The sequence below is a fragment of the Pagrus major genome, chromosome 6, assembly GCF_040436345.1.
Source record: "Pagrus major chromosome 6, Pma_NU_1.0".
Classification (NCBI taxonomy): domain Eukaryota; kingdom Metazoa; phylum Chordata; class Actinopteri; order Spariformes; family Sparidae; genus Pagrus; species Pagrus major.
The window spans coordinates 8,249,128-8,269,668 of record NC_133220.1 but is presented as its reverse complement, the minus strand read 5'-3'; the positions used below and the strand labels follow the sequence as shown (position 1 = coordinate 8,269,668).

At 41.2% G+C, this 20,541-nt stretch overlaps 1 protein-coding gene across 1 annotated transcript; it reads right to left on the bottom strand.

Moving 5' to 3' along the window:
- Positions 1-706: 706 nt before the first annotated feature.
- Positions 707-19,568, bottom strand: unm_sa1614 (un-named sa1614). The gene is made up of 28 exons (XM_073469241.1): positions 18,871-19,568; positions 16,039-16,111; positions 15,817-15,962; positions 14,615-14,689; positions 14,187-14,236; positions 13,786-13,915; positions 13,313-13,398; positions 13,147-13,222; positions 12,225-12,305; positions 12,039-12,136; positions 11,869-11,938; positions 11,292-11,379; positions 11,032-11,080; positions 10,762-10,934; positions 10,247-10,380; positions 9,546-9,637; positions 9,269-9,455; positions 9,105-9,190; positions 8,891-9,006; positions 8,661-8,728; positions 8,421-8,528; positions 7,857-8,175; positions 6,902-7,060; positions 6,709-6,772; positions 4,629-4,672; positions 3,845-3,999; positions 3,294-3,419; positions 707-2,357 (listed from the first exon to the last, which is right to left on the bottom strand). Exons 1-28 carry the CDS (start codon positions 18,994-18,996, stop codon positions 2,283-2,285), a joined length of 3,054 nt encoding a protein of 1,017 aa, XP_073325342.1. The 5' UTR covers positions 18,997-19,568; the 3' UTR covers positions 707-2,282.
- Between the last annotated feature and the right edge of the window lie 973 nt (positions 19,569-20,541).

Genomic DNA, 20,541 nt, shown 5'->3' with positions numbered 1-20,541 from the left:
TTGGAAGTTTTTCCTCCTACTTCGGTGTGTTCATGTTCCCCCTACATGTCGGAATGTGGGAACAACATGGACGCCAAAAAGAAGTAGTTTTGCATTTTATCACTAAGAGGGGTTAGATAACACCTTGACTGCTGTTTCCAATATTTAAGTGACAAGGAAGAGCAAAGGAAACGATACACTACATGGCTTTGGTAAAAGTTTCTACTGACCAACCCAGCGTTTACGTTCGTCTGCCATGTTTCATTGTCATGTGACGTCAAATTAGCAACTCGTGTACCAAAATTTTACCAGACTTTCCGAGTTGTTGTTCCAACTTCTACGACGGCCCTGAGGGGCAGGTGTAGAATTTTTTATCTTCGTTTAATTTTTTTTTTTAAATTCTCCTGCGAATGTTTCAAACAAAATTCTCCTGAAATTTTTTCCATAAAAATTCTCCTGAAATTTTTTCCATAAAAATTCTCCTGAAAATTTTTCAAATTTTTTGAAAAAATTTCAGGGGAATTCTTTTTTTTTTCAAATTCATCAGAATTTTTTTCAGGAGAATTTCTCAGACAATTTAATTTTTTTCTTAAAAACACTTAAAACATTTTCTTTAAAAAAAATTCCAGGAGACTTTTTTCTAGAAAGAATTTCCAAGGAATCTTTTTTTGAAAAATTTTCAGAATTTCTTAGAAAATTTAAAGGGGATTTTTTTTTTTTTTTTAATTTCAGGAGAATTTCTCAGAAAAATTTCAGAAGAATTTTTTCTAGAAAAAAAATCAGGGACATTTTTCTTGAAAATATTCTCCTGAAGACATAAACACAGGAGGGAAAACAATTCAGATCAGACTTAGAAAATGGATCAACAGAAGGCTTCAGAGGGCATTTCCTTGAATTTTCCTAGTGAAAAATGTTTTTCTGATAATTCCGACAGCACATGAACGCAACATTTTGCTGCGATCCACTGTGCTTGAAACGTGGATAAAAATGACCTCAGACAATCGAAAACGTAACGGTCATCCAAGTCAGAAATCTAAGTTGGAAAGATCCGACAAGTCTCACTTCACCAACAGAAACAAACATGACGTCACGGCAGTGTGGCAGCGGATGCAGCTGCCTTTTACCTTTTCATCAACTTTTACTTAATGTACTTCATTACTTTATGTTTGTGTTGTGAAACGTACTGTAACAATGTTATAATTGCCATTTTGATTTCCACTCAGCTGACTTGTGCTTGTTAGAAGTCTTTATGTTGATGCGGTACCAGTCTGCTCCTCCCGTCTTTTTTTTGTTTTACATGTGCTAATCTGTTGAATCAGCAGCTGTGTTCACTTGTGAAGTTCAGATACTTGCCATAAAAACATCAGTTTGCTGCAGGCAGGTGTCCGTGTTTTCCCGAGCAGATTCACTGGGACGCATTAAATTGGAAGACGGAAAAATTGACTTCCGACTTTTAATGGATTGCATCTGGGGCAGACGTCTGGGGTGTTTTTCATTATGCTAAGCATCTCCTCGTCTGCCTTCAAGTGTGTGAGCTCCTCAAAGTGAGGATGTGAAAGGAAGGATACACCTGTGTGTCCTCGCTCGAGGCTCCTTCAGAAGCCTCCTCACTCCTCGTCTCCTCAAGGTGTTTCTTAAAAATCTTCCATGAAGGCAGAAAGGGAACAACTTGGAGAGGAAGCTTAAGTTAGCAAAATGAAAATCACTGGGTGTTTGTGCTTTAGTATCCCACAATCCTTTGTGCTCTGGTCGCGCGTTGGACCTTGTAAGCCCCGCCCCTCCATGAAGGCGGAGCCTGAAACAGGACATAGGCAGCGTGTGTGGTGGCACCTCTACAGCATCAATAACAATAAATACATCAGAACAAATAAAAGAGAAAACGGTTGTTCAGTTCAACTTCAAAATAAAAGTCCGGTGGATTGTTGTGTGCTTAATAAAATATTATTTTACAGTTTTAATAAATAAATAAATAAATAAAAGTATCGTCAACATCAGCCTGATCAGTCTGTGTGAGGCCGTCTCCATGGCAACATTATCACCTGAGGGTCAAGTCTCATCTGTAATGTTTCCATGGTAACAGGAGGCATAACATGGCTGACAACAGGAACTGCGGCTGGACCGTGATCACGTGAACTCACAGGCTTCTGGAGCCGGTCGGGATGAGACCAGATCCGAGGTTCAGCTCTTACTGCTCGGTGCTGATCTGGTTTGGTTGTGGTTTGGTTCCCCTGAGGCTGCAGGTTCTGGTCTGGATCTGAACTGGTCCAGGGTCAGCACCGGTCCTGGTCCAGTCCAGGTTCATGTCAGTCCAAGAGCAGCTGGACGAAGGAGGACGGAAACAAACCTCTGCGGTCCGGTTCGTCCTCTACATAACCATGCTGCACACACACACACACACACACACACACACACACACACACACACATATTAGTCGCTCTACAAAATGTATATTAGAATTAAAAATTTAAAAAATTCTCCTGAAATTTTTTCTAAAAAAATTCTCTTATTCTTTTAATTCTTTTAGAAATATTTTCAGGAGAAATTATACTAGAAAAAAAATCTGAAACTTTTTCTAAAAAAAATTTAAAATTTTTTCTTAAAAACAATTTTTTATTTTTTCTTAGAACATTTTTTAAAAATTTTTATTAAAAACAATTTAAATTTTTTCTTTAAAACAAATTCAGGAGACTTTCTCTCTACAAAAAAAATATTAAGAAACATTTCCAGGAGATTTTTTTCTAGAAAAAATTTCAGGAGTCTCCTGAAAAATTTTCTAAAAAAATCCTCCTGAAAATTTTTATTAAAAATTTTTTCCTTGAAAATGTTCTAAAAAAAATTATCCTGGAAATTTTTTTTTTTCATTTTTGCAAGGGATTGTTCAACAATGATCGTCACTGGACCATTCATATATGTGAAGGAAAATCTGCAGAGGAAACGTGACTTTAGTCTAGTTTTGTCTCATTCATGTGTTGCATTTTTAATATTAATGCATTTTACAGAAATTTGCCAGATACCATGGTTACAGGTTCATGATGAACACGTTTTTGTATTTAAACAGTAATTACATAATTTTTCCGACATATGTCATCATAATTTTTGTTTTTAAAAGTCTCATATTCATCATGAAAAAAAGAGGTTTGAATATTTTTCATCACAGTTCTTGTTAACGTGATGAACACTGAGGTTAAACCACTGAGATTTAAAGGGTTTGGTTAACATGAACAAACAGGTACACACAATCATCCGGAGGACACTTTCTCCGCCACACCGCTGGGATGCGATCACCAATCAGAGCACATGATGATGATACGTACCCACCAATCGCTGTCCTCCTGCCCCAGGACCACCAGCACCTGTCCCTCTGAGAAGCTCAGCTCATCGTGGTGGTCGGCCTGGCAGTCGTACAGGGCCTCAACCCGACGGCTCGTCGAACCACGAGGCTGATGGACACACGTGATTAATACTCAAAAAATGAAAAGTAAAAATAAATATGATCTATGTATCAACAAAATTGTTCTAGAAAAAATTCTCCTGAAAAATTTTCCCAAAAAAATATCCTGAAAATTTTCAACAAAAAAAAAAGATCCTGAAAAAACTTTTCTAAAAAAAATTATCCTGAAAAATTTTCTAGAAAAAACAAGACCAATTTAGATTTGTAATAATAATTAAAATCTGCAAAGTTACACATGATTTAAGTTTAATACAGTGGAAAAGTTCAATGTTTGCCTCCCAAATGTAGCTAAGGGAAGGAAAAAAGTATCTTAAATGGAATTACTCGTAGTACAAGTACCTCAAAACTACAGTTAGTGCAGTACTTGAGTATTTACGCGGTTGTTGGGGAGTTTAAGGTTTCTGAAGATCTCACCAATGATCTGCGAGGAAGCGGCTGAGGGGCGGGGCCTCTTCTGTCGCTCTCGAAGCTCTGAGAGCGCTGATTGGTGGGGGAACCGTTGGGCGGGGCTTGACTGGCAGGGTGATGGAAGTGGGAGGAGCTACCGTCGCTGTCTGCCCTCCGAAAACCTCCGAGAGAAATCAATGAAAATATTTCAATGTCAAGTTAGTTTGAAAAACTGATTAATTGATTCAGTGTTTGGATTGATATTTTTTCATGTTTTTATATTTTTGCTTTAAAACAAAAAACGAGGAAAGATGGAAGATGGAGATGAAGAATATTGTAGGATTGCCAAAATCCAATAGAAGCAACTGGAAATTTAACCTTTAGGTATTGATCATAACAATTTCATAAAGTCTAAGGAGACGTCCAAAGTAAACATCTGTTTAATATATTGTCAGACCGGAAAATCAGTAAAATTCTTGGAGAAGTTTGAGCCATAAATGTTTGGGATTTTTGCTTGAAAAAAGGCTGCAACGATCGAAGGATAGTCGACAACTAATTTTCTCTTGATAGTATAATCAATTAATCGACTAATCGTTGCAGCTCGACGACAAAGTATTAAAAAAAAGACAGCAAATAAAATACAAAGATATGAATGAAAATATGAAGTAATCTGATAAAAGCCTGGATATCCGTCCTCCACTGGTCAACACAAAGTGAGCTACCATTTCTCTACTGTTTAAAAACAGTTGATCAGGGTCCAAACAGATTAAACAGATGTGGACCTGAGAGGAGGAGCTGGATGTTTCTGTACCTCTGTCAGGTCGTTCAGCCAGCGAGCCGAGAGGAGAAGCTGGCCTGCAGAGACGGAGAGAAGAGACAGGTTTATTATCCAAGGTGTAGTTCAGCTTCAGTCCACCAGAGGTCAGTACAGCCTCTCACTTCAGTTTGTTATAACCTCAACACACACTGATAACAATAAACTCCTGACTTTAACCTGACACTTTTTCTGTTCGTTTAAATTGAGCAGAAAAAACCTGCTGTCTGTCGTGTTGTTTCAACTCTCACTGAAGCTCCTCAAGCTCTGAAATGTTCCCACAAGCACAAGACTCTCGACCTTTCCATCAAATAAAAAGATTTTACATCTGCTGCATCATTCTTCAAAAATCTAGCCAAACATATCTGGTATCTCTGGAATCTAAAACCAGAATTTAAATTGTTTTTTGGGTTTTTTTTTAAACAATATTCAATGTTTAGAGCTTCGTTTCAACAGGTTGATGGAACATTTTTTAAATAAATAACCTGAACATAAGTATGTGAAATATAGACACTTTTTTTGTGACCAAAGTGTCTTTAAACAAAGCAGTTTCCAACCTTGTTTACCTGCACAGCCATATCAGATAAGCTGAAACTAGATGTTTTAACCATTCGTTGATTGCTTTTCAGTAGTGACGGGCAGAGAACAGCTGATCAAACTTTCTTTTAATTTGTGCTGAAAAAGAGTTGAAGCTTCAAACTCAGCAGACACACTGACATCTAGTGGCTTTGATAACTTACAGCAGCCCTTCAGGATTGGAGCTGAAGCACGGCCACACCACGCATGATAGTCTCACAGTCTTATCTTTGTGAAATGAAAGTCCAAGAAGCTTTAGTCGAGTGCCAATGTGGGCTCATGTTTTTTTTAACTTTAAAGGTGCACTACGTAGTTTTGCGGAAGACATTTTAATCAGAAGAGAAAGATCTTCACTGACTGATTGTTTTTATGCCTAAACAAACTTAAATAAACAAACTCTTTGTTTTCTTAACTGAATAAACTGAATAAACAAACTGACCTTAAAGGACGACACGGTTTCATACTGTTTTACTTTGTTTATATGTGGCGGACCCTGCCACCTTTCTAGCTTCAAACAGTGTTCTGGGACAGTATTTTCCTCTGAGAACAGTTTGTTTATCAGTTATGGAAAACATAAATATTTCTAAGTTTGTATTATTACTTCATTAATATTATAATATTAAAATTCTGAGTTTGATTTTTTCTTCAAAACTACGTAGTGCCCCTTTAAGGTTTATATCTATGTGACATTTAATGAGTCACATTGTGATGACATCATTAATTGGTATCACAAGGAAATGTTATTATACTCATGATCACCACAGCGCTCCTCGCTTTTTATCTTATTAATGTGCCGTAGTCGGTCGCCTCGAGATTCATTAACGTGCTGCGTCTTATTGATTTTTTGGAAGTTAGTTTTTTATTTGTTGAGGATGTCGCGGGCCAGATTGAGATGGCCCATGGGCCAGAACCAGCCCCCGGGCCTTATTTTGCCCATGTATGCTCTAATACAAGCAAACCAACACTTACACGTGCACATGCATTTTATTTAATGCACCACCTTGTAAGCAGGGCGAGTGCAGTCATGCAGGAAAGGAAGGACCATTTTTTAAATATTTTTGGCTGCAGAGAATAACTCTTATTAATCCACTGATGGCGAGTTTTTCTGGTCGATTCCAGTGGGTTTGATGGTTTCAACGCACTGTTCATGTGCTCAGGCATTCTTATTAAATTCTTGTAAACCCTCTACAACACTACAGCGTTTCTCTGCTGCCCAATAAGAAAAGAGTAGGAGTGTGTTTTCTCAACCGAGCCGTCAACAGCAACAATGCAGAGAAGACGAGTCATTGTTGTTGCTGAGGAGGCAGCAGAACAACGTTGTTACAGTTCAGATAACATAAAGCGACATAATCACATCGGACCCTCTACAGGTGGTTCTGTATGTTACCTGAGCCAGCGTGACATCATGCCACTGAGGATCCAATCAGAAGCCTTGTATCCTTGATTGAGTTTGTGTGAATTTATTGTTTAAATGCAGCTTGATTGTGTCTCAGATACTCACACATACTTCTTGAAGGAGGAGTCTGGACTGCTGTAGATCCTGGGACTGGTTGGCAACCCATAATCTACACACACACACACACACACACACACACACACACACACACACACACACACACACACACACAGTTAATACCACAGTATCGCAGTGACAGATTAATTGCAGTGTGTCTCCCTGATGTCGCCGTGCTTGCCTGACTCAGAGCAGCTCCTCTTGTGTCGGGCGGCGATGGGAGGAGGAGGCGTCAACTTTCTGTTTCCTGTCAGGGGGAAGAAGACCTCCCCCTCATCCTCGTCCTCTTCCCCACCTCCCTCCCCCCCAGCAGGTGGGGGAGGAGGAGGAACGTTGGGAACTGGAGGGCGACAGGAGGTAGAGATGTTTAAGTGTAATCATGAATATCTGTCTGCTCTTGTTTTAATTTGCGTTAATGGAAACTCAACACTTTCAACTCCATTTTTACCTCTGGTCTTGAATCTGAGCTTAATTACCTCTAATTACTTTCTACTTTGATGTTTCTGCCATTATTTGATTACGAGCCTTTATTTGTGTAGTTCTGGTATATTAAGTTGCTGGGTCAGCACAAACAACAACATTTATTTACCTTTGTAATAACTCAACTATTTATTTACTTTCACATTTAATTCCCCATTTTATTTAATAATGTATTCTTTTGGAAAAGCATATATATTTCCACAAACTTTTGTAATTCCTGTAATTTCTTTTAACTTTTCAGTCTGAATTTTTGCTTCATTATACATATGAGGAGGACGTCATTCAACGCCAGTCAAAGCACAGAAGGGCGGGACAGTCTTGCTGAGAGAAAAGAAATAATTACATTAAAGAAAATGAATAAATGTATTAATAAAATGGAAAATTAAATGGGAAAGTAAATAAATAGTTGGATTAAAACAAAGTTAAATAATTACAGCAGCAAATTAAAGCAGAAATATCTTTTTATGTCACATTTATTTACATTTTGGTGCATTTAATGGCATATTAATTCATTTATCGAGCCGTTTATTTATTTCTTTATTTAATTTTAATTTTGGCAGGTTCAGTCCTCCATACAGATGAAGCCAGAGGAACGTCTGGAAACATTACAGGTAAAACAATAACAAAAACAGTAGAACAACCAGAATCCGACTCACCTTTGACCCTCGGAGGCAGCGGAGGTGCCGGAGAGGACGGCGGAGGAGGAGGGGGGCTGGAGGCGGAGCTAACGGGCCGGCTGTGGAGCTCCATCGCCATGGCGAGCCTCCTCCCCACACTGAGCAGACCTCCTCCTCCTCCCCCTCCCCCTCCTCCTCCTCCTCCTCCTCCTGCTGCTGCTGCTGCTCCAGAGGAGGACGGGGGCATGGAGGAGGAGGTGGACTGATTGAAGCTGAAGGGACGGGAGGAGAAGGAGAAGGAGGAGGTGAAGGTGGAGGACGAGGAAGAGGAGAAGCGCTCCTTCTTCACTGGACCGTTCTGGAGGGAGGAGAGGAGGAATGAGGTTAGTTTGTCGACAGTTTACTGGCAAGCAACATCACACCACTGAACACAGATAATTATTAAAATTACAGGCGGTGCAAGTCAAGAAGCATAAATAGAAAACAGAAAATTGCCAATAAAATATGAAAAAATTATTATAAAAATATGAACAACATCTTATTTAAATGAAAAACGCTGTACAGTATCAGATTTAGAAGCAGGCTGTTGGTTGCCATGGTTACCCTTTCGTCAAAGTCATCATCGCTGTCGTAGAGATCGTCACGACGAAGCCTCCACTCGTATTCCACGTGGACGTGATGGTCGAAGTGGTTGGACTGGGCCTGCTGCAGCTGCACACACACACACACACATACACACACACACACACACACACACACACACACACACACACACACACACAGTTACAGTCGGAGTGACGCTGTCACCGATATACACATGTAGTGACATCACTGTGACCTCACCAGCGCCTCGCAGTCGAGGTGCTTCAGCTTGCGGCTCACGTCCAGAGCGCTCTCTCCCAACTCGTTCTCTGTGGAAAAACAGTTCAAGTTTTACTGAGATGGAAAACTTCACGTACTGCTACATTTGTTTTGAGGACAGATCAAGATATTCATGAAAAGTAACTTTAACTTTCTAAAAATGTCCTCACAAGTCGTGTGTGTGTGTGTGTGTTGTTGTGTGTGTGTATTACTGATGTGTGTGTTGGCCCTGGCTCTCAGCAGCAGTCTCACACAGTCGCTCTTGTTGTGCAGACAGCTGTAGTGCAACGCCGTGTTTCCTGCTGACGTCTGCATGTCCACGTTAGAGCTGAAGGGGGAAAAAAACATGCAGGTAAAAACACACAGGTGTACACAAAAAACACACAAAGATCAAATCGGACATAAAGGTCGTCAGAGCAGACCGACCAGTTCTGAGCCAGGAAGTCCAGGATGTGCAGCGACGTCCTGTCAGCCAATAGGACGGCGAGATGGAGCGCCGTCTCCCCTTTCTCCTGTAATGGAAACACACTGCTGAGTGTGTCTGTGTGTGTTGTTTCATGAGATCTGTTGACTGGTGTGTGTGTGTGTACCTGTATGTGTGTGTGCAGCGGCTGGCTCAGCTCCGTCCTCTGAGCGTACAGGTGGATCAGACTGTAGATGTCGCAGCTCTTCGTCGCCTCCTGCAGGCCGAGTCGCAGCGCAGAGGTGGAGCTGTGGCTCCGCCTCACAAAATGAATGTCCTGATACTTTGATAGGATGAAGTCTTTCCGCTCCGCCCTGCACACACACACACACACAGACAAATATATATTTATAGATATATATATGGTCAGATTAATAAAACATACATATTACTGTGTGTCTTACATGTGGCTGTGCTGCGAGGGCTTCAGTGACGGACTCAGCAGGTTCGCCTCCAGTATCTCATTAAAACCAGCGTTACCAACATTTCTGGCCAGCTGGGAAAGACAGAGGAAGGAATTCATCACTTGCGCTCTCGTACAAAAAGCAGGAAATTCAATTAGAAAACAAAGTTACAGCCATGTAAATTTAAGGTCTTATATCAACCCCCTAATCCTGACCACAGAGTCAGAATGAAGAACTAACGCAGAAGAGCCGAAAACTGCAGCATCTCGAATGGCCACTTAAAGCTTGCTGCACCAACAGACGGGAGGGGAGGGACAGACGCTGGTGTTTTGGATTAATGAGTGACCCTGTTCACTGGCAGACAGCTGGTGGAGCTGGTGAGCTCTGGAGGAATAAACACCCACAGTCGAGGAGAAACCTCACGGTGGCACTGTCCACCATTTTTACAGTCTGAAGAAACTACTGAACCAGCTCCATCAGAGGGAAATCCACCTCCAACAACTCCAAAGGTGACGTTGAATCTTCGAGATTAGTTAACTGGAGCGTCCCATTCAGTTTCACCATGAACAATTTAAGGTGTAAAAGATGACGAACTGTGCCAAAAAATATCTGGTTCTTTGATAAAAAGTCAAAACTAAATCCAGCTGACTACAGGATGGGCTGCAGGTTGATTGGCTCGTTAGCCAGCAGTCCAGACCTACCAGCAGGTCTGAGGTGCCCAGACTGTCCAGACTCAGAGACTGGATCCTGGAGACGTGGACCCCCATCTCCCTGTGGATTCCCGAGCACTCGATACAGGTCAGGATGCCCAGGTTGGTCGAGAGCCATCCAGGATCTACAGACGGACAGAGAGAGAGAGAATTAAGGTTTATCGCCACTGCCTTATCCATTAAATGAGTTCAATGACAGCAGCATCAAATAATAAGGACATTGTTTTTTTATCTTTTATACAGAGCTGCAACAAACGATTCGTTAAAATATGTCCTCCACAATTCATCCATTATCAAAATTCAGATGTATTTTCTGTTGATTAACTATGAAATGAATCAATCAATCATACAAACTGACTCTTGTAATTGTTGTGTTATATTGACTTTACATATCTGGTTAAATAAAGTTTCTACTGAAGCTGGAACATCGACAGTATGTTTGGTAAAAGCCGGGTGGAGATGAGGTGAGATGGAGATTAATTTATTGATTGACTGACAGAGATTACCTGGCGCTCCACAGTCACAGCAGTTGTTGTTTCCTGGCATCCGTCTGATGTCCTCGGTGATGGCCCGGGTCAGATCCTCCACGCTGCTCTCCCCACCACCTCCGCCTCTCCTCCCCCCGTCCAGAGCCGCACTCAGGGCCTCCTGCTTACTGTTGCTGAGCACCGAGATCCAGCTGAACACACACAAACACAAACACATTTAATACTTTTAATTTTCATGATTATCATAAACACAGGATGATACCAGCAGACGTATTTTTTTTTACTCACGCCACACATTCAGCTTCATCTTCAGCCAGGAAGTGGTAGGTTCGATTATCTGGAGGACAAAGTGTCAGACACTTAGATGCACATGTTTGTTAGCGGTTATAAAGTAATGATGGCAACATTGAGGCCAAAGAGCTTTGAGATGAGGTTATTAAGGTTACAACCAACACAGACAAATAGGAACTCAGTCAAAACCACCTAAATGTCATCTCACATGTGACCGACAGAGGAGGAAAAAAGAGACAACTGTTAAAATGTCTTACGAGAGATGAGGTCGAAGCATTTCTTGTCCTCCACGCTGGGTTTAACCTGACAGGTGAGCAGGTTGAGTCTGGTTGGAGGTTTGTTAGGCTGAGAGAGAGAAGAGGGGGTGATCAGAATCAATCAATCAATCAAATCTTTATTTGTAATGCACATTTCATTCAGGGTTTTGTTGATGTATTTTACTGGAGTGCTACGCTGATGATAATGCCTTTTTCATTACTGCTGTGCTGCCGACTTGTTATTTTATGTTGCACTTTATGGTAAAAAACAAACAAACAACTCCCCTTTGCTGACTAATAAAGGTGAACTTCTGCAGATTTAAGTGTTTTACAGCTGAAACCAGTAATAGGTAAACAGAAAAAACTATTAAAGATTAACGCATATGAAATATAGACATTAGATGAAAAACTGAATCAAAATATGAGAGAATAATAAAAGGTTTTATTACAAAAACATAAATCCCACATTGGATTTTTATGTGGCTGCTTCACAATAAAAGCCTCCCAAAAGTTACATAATGTCCCTTTAACTTGTTGGACTAGCGACCAAACGAACATTCAGCGGGGGTGAACTCACGGTAGCGTGTGCGATGGTCAGGTAACAGTTGTGAGCTGAACATTTCCTCTTCTGCCACATTTTCCTCAACCTGAAACACAAACAGACACAATTACAGTCCGACTCATACACACTGACGGTCACTGTTGAGTGTTTGTGTGTTTCTTTGTGTGTGTGTGTTTGTTTTTTACCCGTCACTCTTCTTGTAGAGGAATCCTGATCTTTCTGTCCCGTACTGTTTGTCTCCGAGCAGCTGATGCATACTGTACACCTGCTTAGGTAGAGAGTCCTGCACACACACACACACACACACACACATTAATTACCTGTTGAACAGTGTTATAGTGTCCGTCAGTGTGTGTGTTTGTGTCTCTGACCTGCTCTGTGTGGACGACCGGCCTCAGCTGATCTCTGAGAGTCACCAGCTGCTTCTTCTCCTCCTCCTGACGCTGCTTCACCTGCAGACACACAACAGCTCACCTGAGTCCATCTTATCATGTTATCAACTGATCCAGAGGGCCGATGTTTTATCGGATTTTTTTTTACCTACACCAAGGATACTTTTGAATACATTGTGTCACGCTGTTGTGTTTATGTTTGTGTATTTAAATCTTCTCCTGTTTGATTATTATATATGTGATTCCCCTTACCGTTTTCATTATCATCTTTACTTAATTTTATTTGCTGTTATTTTATTCTGTACTCAAGTTTCACTTGTAAATCAGATCTTGATAACAGTGTAACTTCCTGATTTAAGTATTACATATAAAGTTTTTTTTTAATAATAGTGTGCTCTTATTTTGAAATAAAGGCAACATACAACAGTAGAGAGTTTGAACTATGATAAGGTCTCATGTGATCGGCTGAGTGCTGATCGTGTGATTGCAATTATATAAGCCGGGTGTGTAGGGAAGCCTCCAGAGATGGATGAAGTACTCAGATCGTTGACAGTTAAAAGTAAAAGTAGCAATACCACAGTGTAAAATACTTTGCTAAAGGTGGGGCTTGTGAATTAAACCAAAGAATCAATGAGGTTTTAATTTAACCTGTAATGATACATCATCATTCATTTGTTGATTATATTTGCATTATTTATCTGAATCTGCTAAGTAATGAGTAACTAAAGCTATTAAAGACATGTAGGAAAGTAAAAAAAAGTAGCATTCCAGTAAAGTGCAGTATTTAAGTAAATGTACTTTTACTGCAGAAAAAAACAACTGTCTGCTAGCGCCCCCTAGAGGTTACAGTGTTCATTACAGCCACAATATTAAATAGCACTGCTGTTTCTTGTTGTTGTACCGTCGTCAGGACTCCATTCAGCTCCTCCATGTACTGCTTCAACCTCTGAGTGGTGGAGACACACTCCTGCAGGAAACTACACACACACACACACAGTAAATACAACCAGGTCCGTGTACTGCATGTAGGCTTGTTTGTGTATGTGTGTTAGTGTGTGTGCTCTTACTTGTTGTGGCTGTGGTAGTGTTTGATGAGGTTCTGCAGCAGGTCCACTCCTCTCTTCGTCTTTATCTCGTTCACTTTAATCAGATACTGAGAGAGAGGAGGACATTTATCAGACAGAGGGACGCCTGCACATTTTGTGATGGATGTGTTTCTGACAGTCGTTGAGGAGCAGCAGGAGGAGGAGGAAGGAAGAGGAGCAGAAAGAGTAGAAGAAGCAGAAGAAGAAGACAGAAATAAAGAAGAAGAAGACAAAGATGATGATGATGATTAAGAAGAGGAAGAAGACAAAAATTAAGAAGAAGAAAAAGAAGAAGAAAAAAGAAGAAGACGAAAGAAGAAGAAAAAGAAGAAGAAAAAAGAAGAAGAAGAAGAAAATGAAGAAGAAGAAGAAGAAAAAAGAAGACAAAAATGAAAAAGAAGAAAAATGAAGAAGAAGAAGAAGAAGAAGAAGAAGAGGGAGGCGGAGTCACTGACCTCACACATGCTCAGTTGGAAGGAGCGTCTCTCTTTCTCGAGCTCCTCTGCGATCTCTCCTCCGCTCACCTCGTTCCTCACCATCCCATACTGACGAGCTAACTCCCTCTTCTCCTTCTCCACCTGCTTACTGCACACACACACACACACACACACACACACACACACACACACACACACACACACACACACACACACACACACACACACACACACAGAGGCAGGAAGTATCTGGGTTTACTCCAGCAGACATATTCAGGTTTGTCACAACCTAGAGGAGACTTTCTGACAACATAATGATGACATTTCATGCACGAACACATAACCAGGATACTGAAAAAGTCATGACTAATGTGATATAAAAATAAGATCAGAGATAATTCAATGTGATCATCACTCACAATCTGCTCTCGTAGTCCCTCCATGCTTTCTCAAAAGGCTTCTTCAGATCCTACAAGAAGACAGACAGACAGTCAGAGAGACAGACAGACAGAGAGACAGACAGTCAGACAGAGGAGGAAACAGGACTTTAGATCCACTGTACTGATGAGGCTGTAAACACTTTAATTATTGCCATTAACTTTACTTGAACACATTCCTGCTCCTGAGGGTGAACTCATTTTCTTCTCTCAGTGAAGCCTCATGACAGAATGTAAACACACCTATCCAACATCTGATCATGATCACTAACTTTAATGAGAACAGCCAGGTGACAGACAGCGCCACCCTGAGGCCACGAGGAGCAAATAAAACAATACTAACTAACTGTGATACTGACTCCTGTAAACAGCTGAAATGTATCATCGGTAAGTAAAGATGAAGGCCTCACCCCCTTCACCTCCCTCAGGTCTCCTTTAACCAGAGAGTCCAGGAAGAAGTTGATGTTGTGGAGCATGCTCTTTAACTGCACACACACACACACACACACACACACACACACACACACACACACACACACACACACACACACACACACACACACACACATAAACATAAACATAAACAACAGTTAGTCAATGATGATTTTCAGTTTTAAAATGATGCACATCTGTTTGAAAAAGAATTAAAGTGACATCCACGGTCATGTATAGTATAGTATAGTATAGTATAGTGTAGTATAGTACAGTATATAGTACATGACTGCAGTCCATCCATGGTAATCAATGGTAATTGTTGATGTGGAGACAAACAGCCACATCCACTTGGTTTGTAATTATAGGTTTTCCTGATGGAGCGTGAAATAAACCACATAAAAACTAACCATAGCTCCTCAGAGGATTTCTAAATGAAGTTCAGAATTGGTTTCAAATCACCAATTTAATCATGTATTTCAATCTGAAGAGTGGAAAGCACCAGTGTGAGGTTTCAAAGACGGAGGTGTTTTTTTCCAATAAAGATTCGGAATGGACCAATTAAATAACAATATTGTTTCTCAGGGACGTTTTCAAGAGGCTGGTGAAGACACAGTTGGTTTGTGTTAAAATGAGAGATATTTCCAATGGAGTTTGGTGAGGACCAGTTCACTGGAATCATAGATTTTTAATTAGATGGTTTTTCAGGGGAGTCTGGTATGTAGTCATTAAAGGCGGATTGGTTTTTAATAAGAGTTTCTCTGTGAAGATTGGAAAAGATCAAAGGTTTTAAATCACAGGTTTTCCCCAATTAAAGTTTTGAATGCAACTGTTTAGCTCCAATCAGAGGATTTCAATTAGAGGATTTCTCAATGAGGTTTGGAAGATACCGGTAAGTTTGTAATTAGAGGTGCTTCTAATCTAGTTTGGAGTTTACTCGTTTCAATGAAATTATAGGTTTTTTTAGTCAAGAACTGTGGCTTTTAATCAGTGGTTTTTCAAGTGAAGTTTGGAATGGACAAGTTAAGTCCTTATCATAGGTTTTTAATTCATCGTGCCCAATGAAATATGGACTTTACCCATTTCAAGCCAACTACTGAGGGGCTAAGAGTCATTATCAGGTGCAGGTGTTGTGACCTCTGACCTCTGTGACATCACAGTGCTGACACTGATGACTCACCAGGTTCTTCATGGGCGAGAGGAGTTCTTTAGAAAAGTCTGCCAGGCGGCAGAAAGCCGAGCCGACCTCGGACTCTCCGTTTGAGTGACAGTTGACCGACAGCTTCTCCATGGAGTTGATGTACTGCTCCAGGTGAGACACGTGGTCTGATGGAGGGAGGCACCGTTAGCACAGGAAGTGACATGTGTGTGTTTAAATGTGTGTGTGTGTGTGAGTGTGTACCTTGTCCTGATGTGTATTTGGCTTTAGCAGCTTTCTTCATCTTCTGCAACACCAACCGGTCACTGTCCAGAACCTGAACACAGAGCACACAATGGGAATCAGCTGAAAGTGTGTGTTTGTGTGCTTGTTCATGTAGAGCGTGCGGAGAGGCACTAATTCACCTGCTGACTCAACACACACACACACAGAGGACGAGCTTTGTTCTCTGACAACAGGCAGCTACATTCCTGTGCGAGTCTCATCAGTGTAAATCTGTCATGAAGCCGACGTTTTAAACTGAAGCTCAGTCCGACATCGGATGAGAAAATACGACACTAATCAAGAGAAGATACACATTTTTTTTCCACACATTTTAATGAACTGTGGGATCAGTGTGCAGGTTGCAGATTAACTCATATCCTCATTAATAATCATCTCTCTGGCTCCTCCTCATTACCATTAAATTACAATAATAGTGAATACTAATGAGGATTAAACTGTTGCCGTGGTAACATACGCCGACTCTGTTGGGGGTAAAAAGAGGGCAGCCGAGGAGCTGAGGTTTTCGGGTCAATGACTCCGGTGACCAACAGCGTGAGAGAGAGAGTGTGTGTGTGTGTGTGTGTGTGTGTGTGTGTGTGTGTGTGTGTGTGTGTGTGTGTGTGTGTGTGTGTGTGTGTGTGTCCACCCAAACACACAGAAACAGACGTAACTCAGCAGCAGCGACACAAACTGTTCAAAACGATCATTGAATTAATTGATTTGTAGACGGACAGAAAGTTATTTGACAACTATTCTGTGAAACGATCCGTCGTTGGACTTTTGGTCGGACAAAACGTGACATTTGATGATGTCATCATGGACTCTGTGAAGGCCGGATTAACCCCCAAGGAGGCCCCGAGGCGAAAAATGAGCCATCAAGCGGCACACAGCAGGAGATCAGTTGTTAGTGGCAGCATTGGTTCTACTTTCAGGTTCTGTGAGGAAAAGACTTTATTAACCTTCTTAAAGCTAATTTCTCGTTGATTCTGGAGACCCTTTGGACAAAAAAGTCCATTTGTTTTCGTGCCGTAGCACCAGACTACAGAGCAGCTTCTGCCCTCAGGCTGTGAGACCCTAAAAGTCATCCTCAGCACTCCACAATAAGAAACAGTTTAAATTTTACGACTTTTCAAACCTGGATGAGTCAGAATCTGACCTGGTGACAGAGATTGAGAATGACTGTAATAACTAAAATAACTGGTCTTGTTTGCTTATGTAAGTCTTAAACAGGCATCAGTGTTCAACTCACACTGTTTCATAACCAGCTCAAAGTTCCTTGTCGTATGTATAACTCAGGAAATTACACATTTATCTGCTGATATTTTCGGGAACTCCTGACCTGCTCGAGGCTGCAGGAGATGGAGGCCAGACAGGAGATTCACTGATGACAATCAGGTTATTTAAAGACACCTTTTCTGACAAAACAAGTCGGTTTTTGGCTTTTTTTTTTTGTGCGAGATGCAAAAGTGGGATCGTGCAGAACTTTACGACCACGGGGAAAATGTACCTTTGTAAAACTGATGATTTACATCTGTCACAACCAACAAGTCCAGCGGCAGAATCTAAAATTCTGTCTTCTCAAAACTACATAATGCCCCTTTAAGTATGATGAAGTTGATCACGTGCTCGTGCATGATATCATCTGGATTATTACAGTAACAAACAATATATCTTTAAAGGGGCACTGTGTAGTTTTGAGAAAAAATTCAAACTCAGAAATATTTATTTATTATTTATTTCTTTCAGAACTAAACTCACGACTTAAATCACTTAAGTTAATAAATAACAAAAACTGTAATTAATTCCTGAGTAGTTTTGAAACCTCTCACCCTGAAACATCTGTCTCACGATGTCTACATTGATCTGTACCCATCTGTCTGTCTTTATCTTTATTTTTCTCTTCATCCTACGTTACGTTTTGTACGTGCTGCTGTTTGGTTTACCTGAATTCTTTGTAAACTGTTCTCTTGTCAATTAAAGGTAATAAAGACACCGTCTACATCAGTGGAGCTGAGGGGGAACAGGTGAACAGTTACAGGTTTCTCTGAATAACCAACACTGAGAAACTGTCTTTGTCATCACACATCACCTCCCTGGTTAATAAACCACAGAAGAGGCTCTACTTCCTACAGAAACTCAGGAAGGCTGCAAGATCCTGGTCGACTTCTCCAGAGGATCAATATGAAGCATCATCAAACTGGACCAGGACAGGAAGGTTCTGCAGCGGGTGATTAAAACCAACCAGAACATCACTGGTACCCGACGACAGAGCGACATCAGCGAGGTGAGACGTCTGCAGAGCCCAGAGGATGTTCACCCTGCTGCCATCTGACAAGAGATGCAGAAGTATCTGCTGCCTTACCAGCAGACTACAGAGCAGCTTCTCTCTCTCTTCACTCATCATCATCACTCCAAAAAGAAATGCAGCAGGACTTTTAACATTATTTTGTTTTCTTTTTAAATGACACTACATTTACCTTGGAAAAAAGGGAATGTTTATGCATTAATGTCTTTTCTGCATCGATTTAATGTCTTAATTCATGTAAAGGAAATGACCTTTTCTTCTCTGACACCTTCATGGTCATCAATCATGCATTTACGTCTTTTTGTCTGTTTGATGACCATTGGTTGGAGGTTAAACTGTCCCCAGAAATGTTATTATTGGGTGGGGGACATGATCCCTGCCTGAAATCTACACCCATGTTCGCAGCAGATGATGGATGACAGGCTACATTTCCAGTTCATTGATGCTGCTGCTGCTGCTGCTGCTGCTGCCACCATCACCACCACCACCCTCTGTGTCATACTGACCTCCTCCAGCAGGTAGACGGTGTTCCTGCAGCTGATCATCTTGGAGGTGAAGGAGGAGGTGGTGGGAGAGCTCCAGTCCTCCTGAACCTCCTGCAAGAACTCGGGCACCGACACGCACTCCGGCATGGTGCTTGCTCCTCAACCCGGGACGCACCGGGACCCACCCGGGACAGGACCGGACTAACACGGTCCGGGACTGACAAGATCAGCTCCACACAAAAGACAAGAGGCGGAACCCCCCTACCGCTGCTCCCCACAGCCAATTATCATGAATAATAAAATAATATGAAAGATGATTTCAGGTGGAATAATCCCATCGGCGTTGTTCCCACTCTCACACACAGTCCGCTGGAGATGAATGAGCTTTAAGGGGCAGATGAGGAGATAAAGAAAGATGTGCTCCGTCAGTGTGACTTCACTGTGAACCGCAGCATCAGCCCGCAAACAAAAGGTGATTCAATCCAGCTGGAAATGAACCACTCAGAGCGCAGATCCAACAAAGAACCGCAACGTGAAAACACTCCCGGATCATCAGCGTGTCAATCCAAACGAGTCTCTCTCCGGTGCAGCTGCTTCATCCAGAGGAAAAAAACCCTGAAACCCGCCCGGGTCTCTCTCACAAAGAGCGGGGGGGCCGAGCGGAGGACCGGTACCCCTGCGCACCGGTACCGGCTTCAGATGAGGGAGTCAAACCGGTGTCTGCTCTCCGCTCCAGAATCAGCTTCATGTCTTTTTCATCATCAGCTGATCTTGATCTTTTTTTTTTTTTTTTCCTTTCTGCGTTTCCTTCTTCATTCAAACCGCATGGAAAGGCGCGTTCACGGTGCGCGGCGGCGGGGCTGTGTGCCGCGGGAGCGCGCACTGCTGACCGAGCACACCACACAAGAGTCTGATTAGATCATGTCAAACACGATTAAAGGGGCAATATGTAGTTTCGGAGGCGAAATTCAAAGTCAGAATTTTAATATTTAGAATATTTATTGAGGTAATAAAAACAAACAGAGAGGAGAAGAACGGAGAAATGTGGTGATGTTAATCAAAAAGAGTGTAACAACGTTTCCTTGTGATGCCAAGTAATGATGTAATCACATTGCGACTCATTAAATGTCACATAAATATAAATCTTAAAGGGGCACCGTGTAGTTCTGGAGAAGAAATTCAAACTCAGAATTTTAATATTTACAATAATAATGAGGTAATAATACAAACTCATAACTGAATAAACAAGCTGTTCTCAGAGGAAAATAAGGTCCCAGAACACTGTTTGGAGATAGAAAGGTGGCAGGGTCCGCCACACATAAACAAAGTAAAACAGTATGAAGCTGTGTTGTCCTTTAAGGTCAGTTTGTTTATTGAGTTTATTCATGAAAGCAAAGAGAGTTTGTTTAATTAGTTTGTTGAGGCACAAAAAAAGGGAAGATCTTTCTCTTCTGATTAAAAGTTCCTCCCCCCAAATTACATAGTGCACCTTTAAAGTGAGTTAAAAGAGGATTCAACTGTAATCAAACATTTTCCAGACCTCCGTATTTTTCAAATTCTTTTTCAAGAAAGTAAAGAACAAAGGTAGCATAATCTGAAAATCTGCTTTTATTTAAAAAAAAAAGATTTAAGCAGTTCGTCCAATAGTTGTTGAGAAATTTTACTCAAATCCACAAATGTGAACCTCAAAGG

Excerpts from the sequence above, each read along its gene's own strand:
- unm_sa1614 (XM_073469241.1), bottom strand. The coding sequence starts at position 18,996 with ATGCCGGAGTGCGTGTCGGTGCCCGAGTTCTTGCAGGAGGTTCAGGAG. Across the intron at positions 14,690-15,816 it reads TCTCGCCCATGAAGAACCTG|TTAAAGAGCATGCTCCACAA; the intron begins GTGAGTCATCAG and ends GTGTGTGTGCAG. Across the intron at positions 12,306-13,146 it reads TGAATGGAGTCCTGACGACG|GTGAAGCAGCGTCAGGAGGA; the intron begins GTACAACAACAA and ends GTGTGTCTGCAG.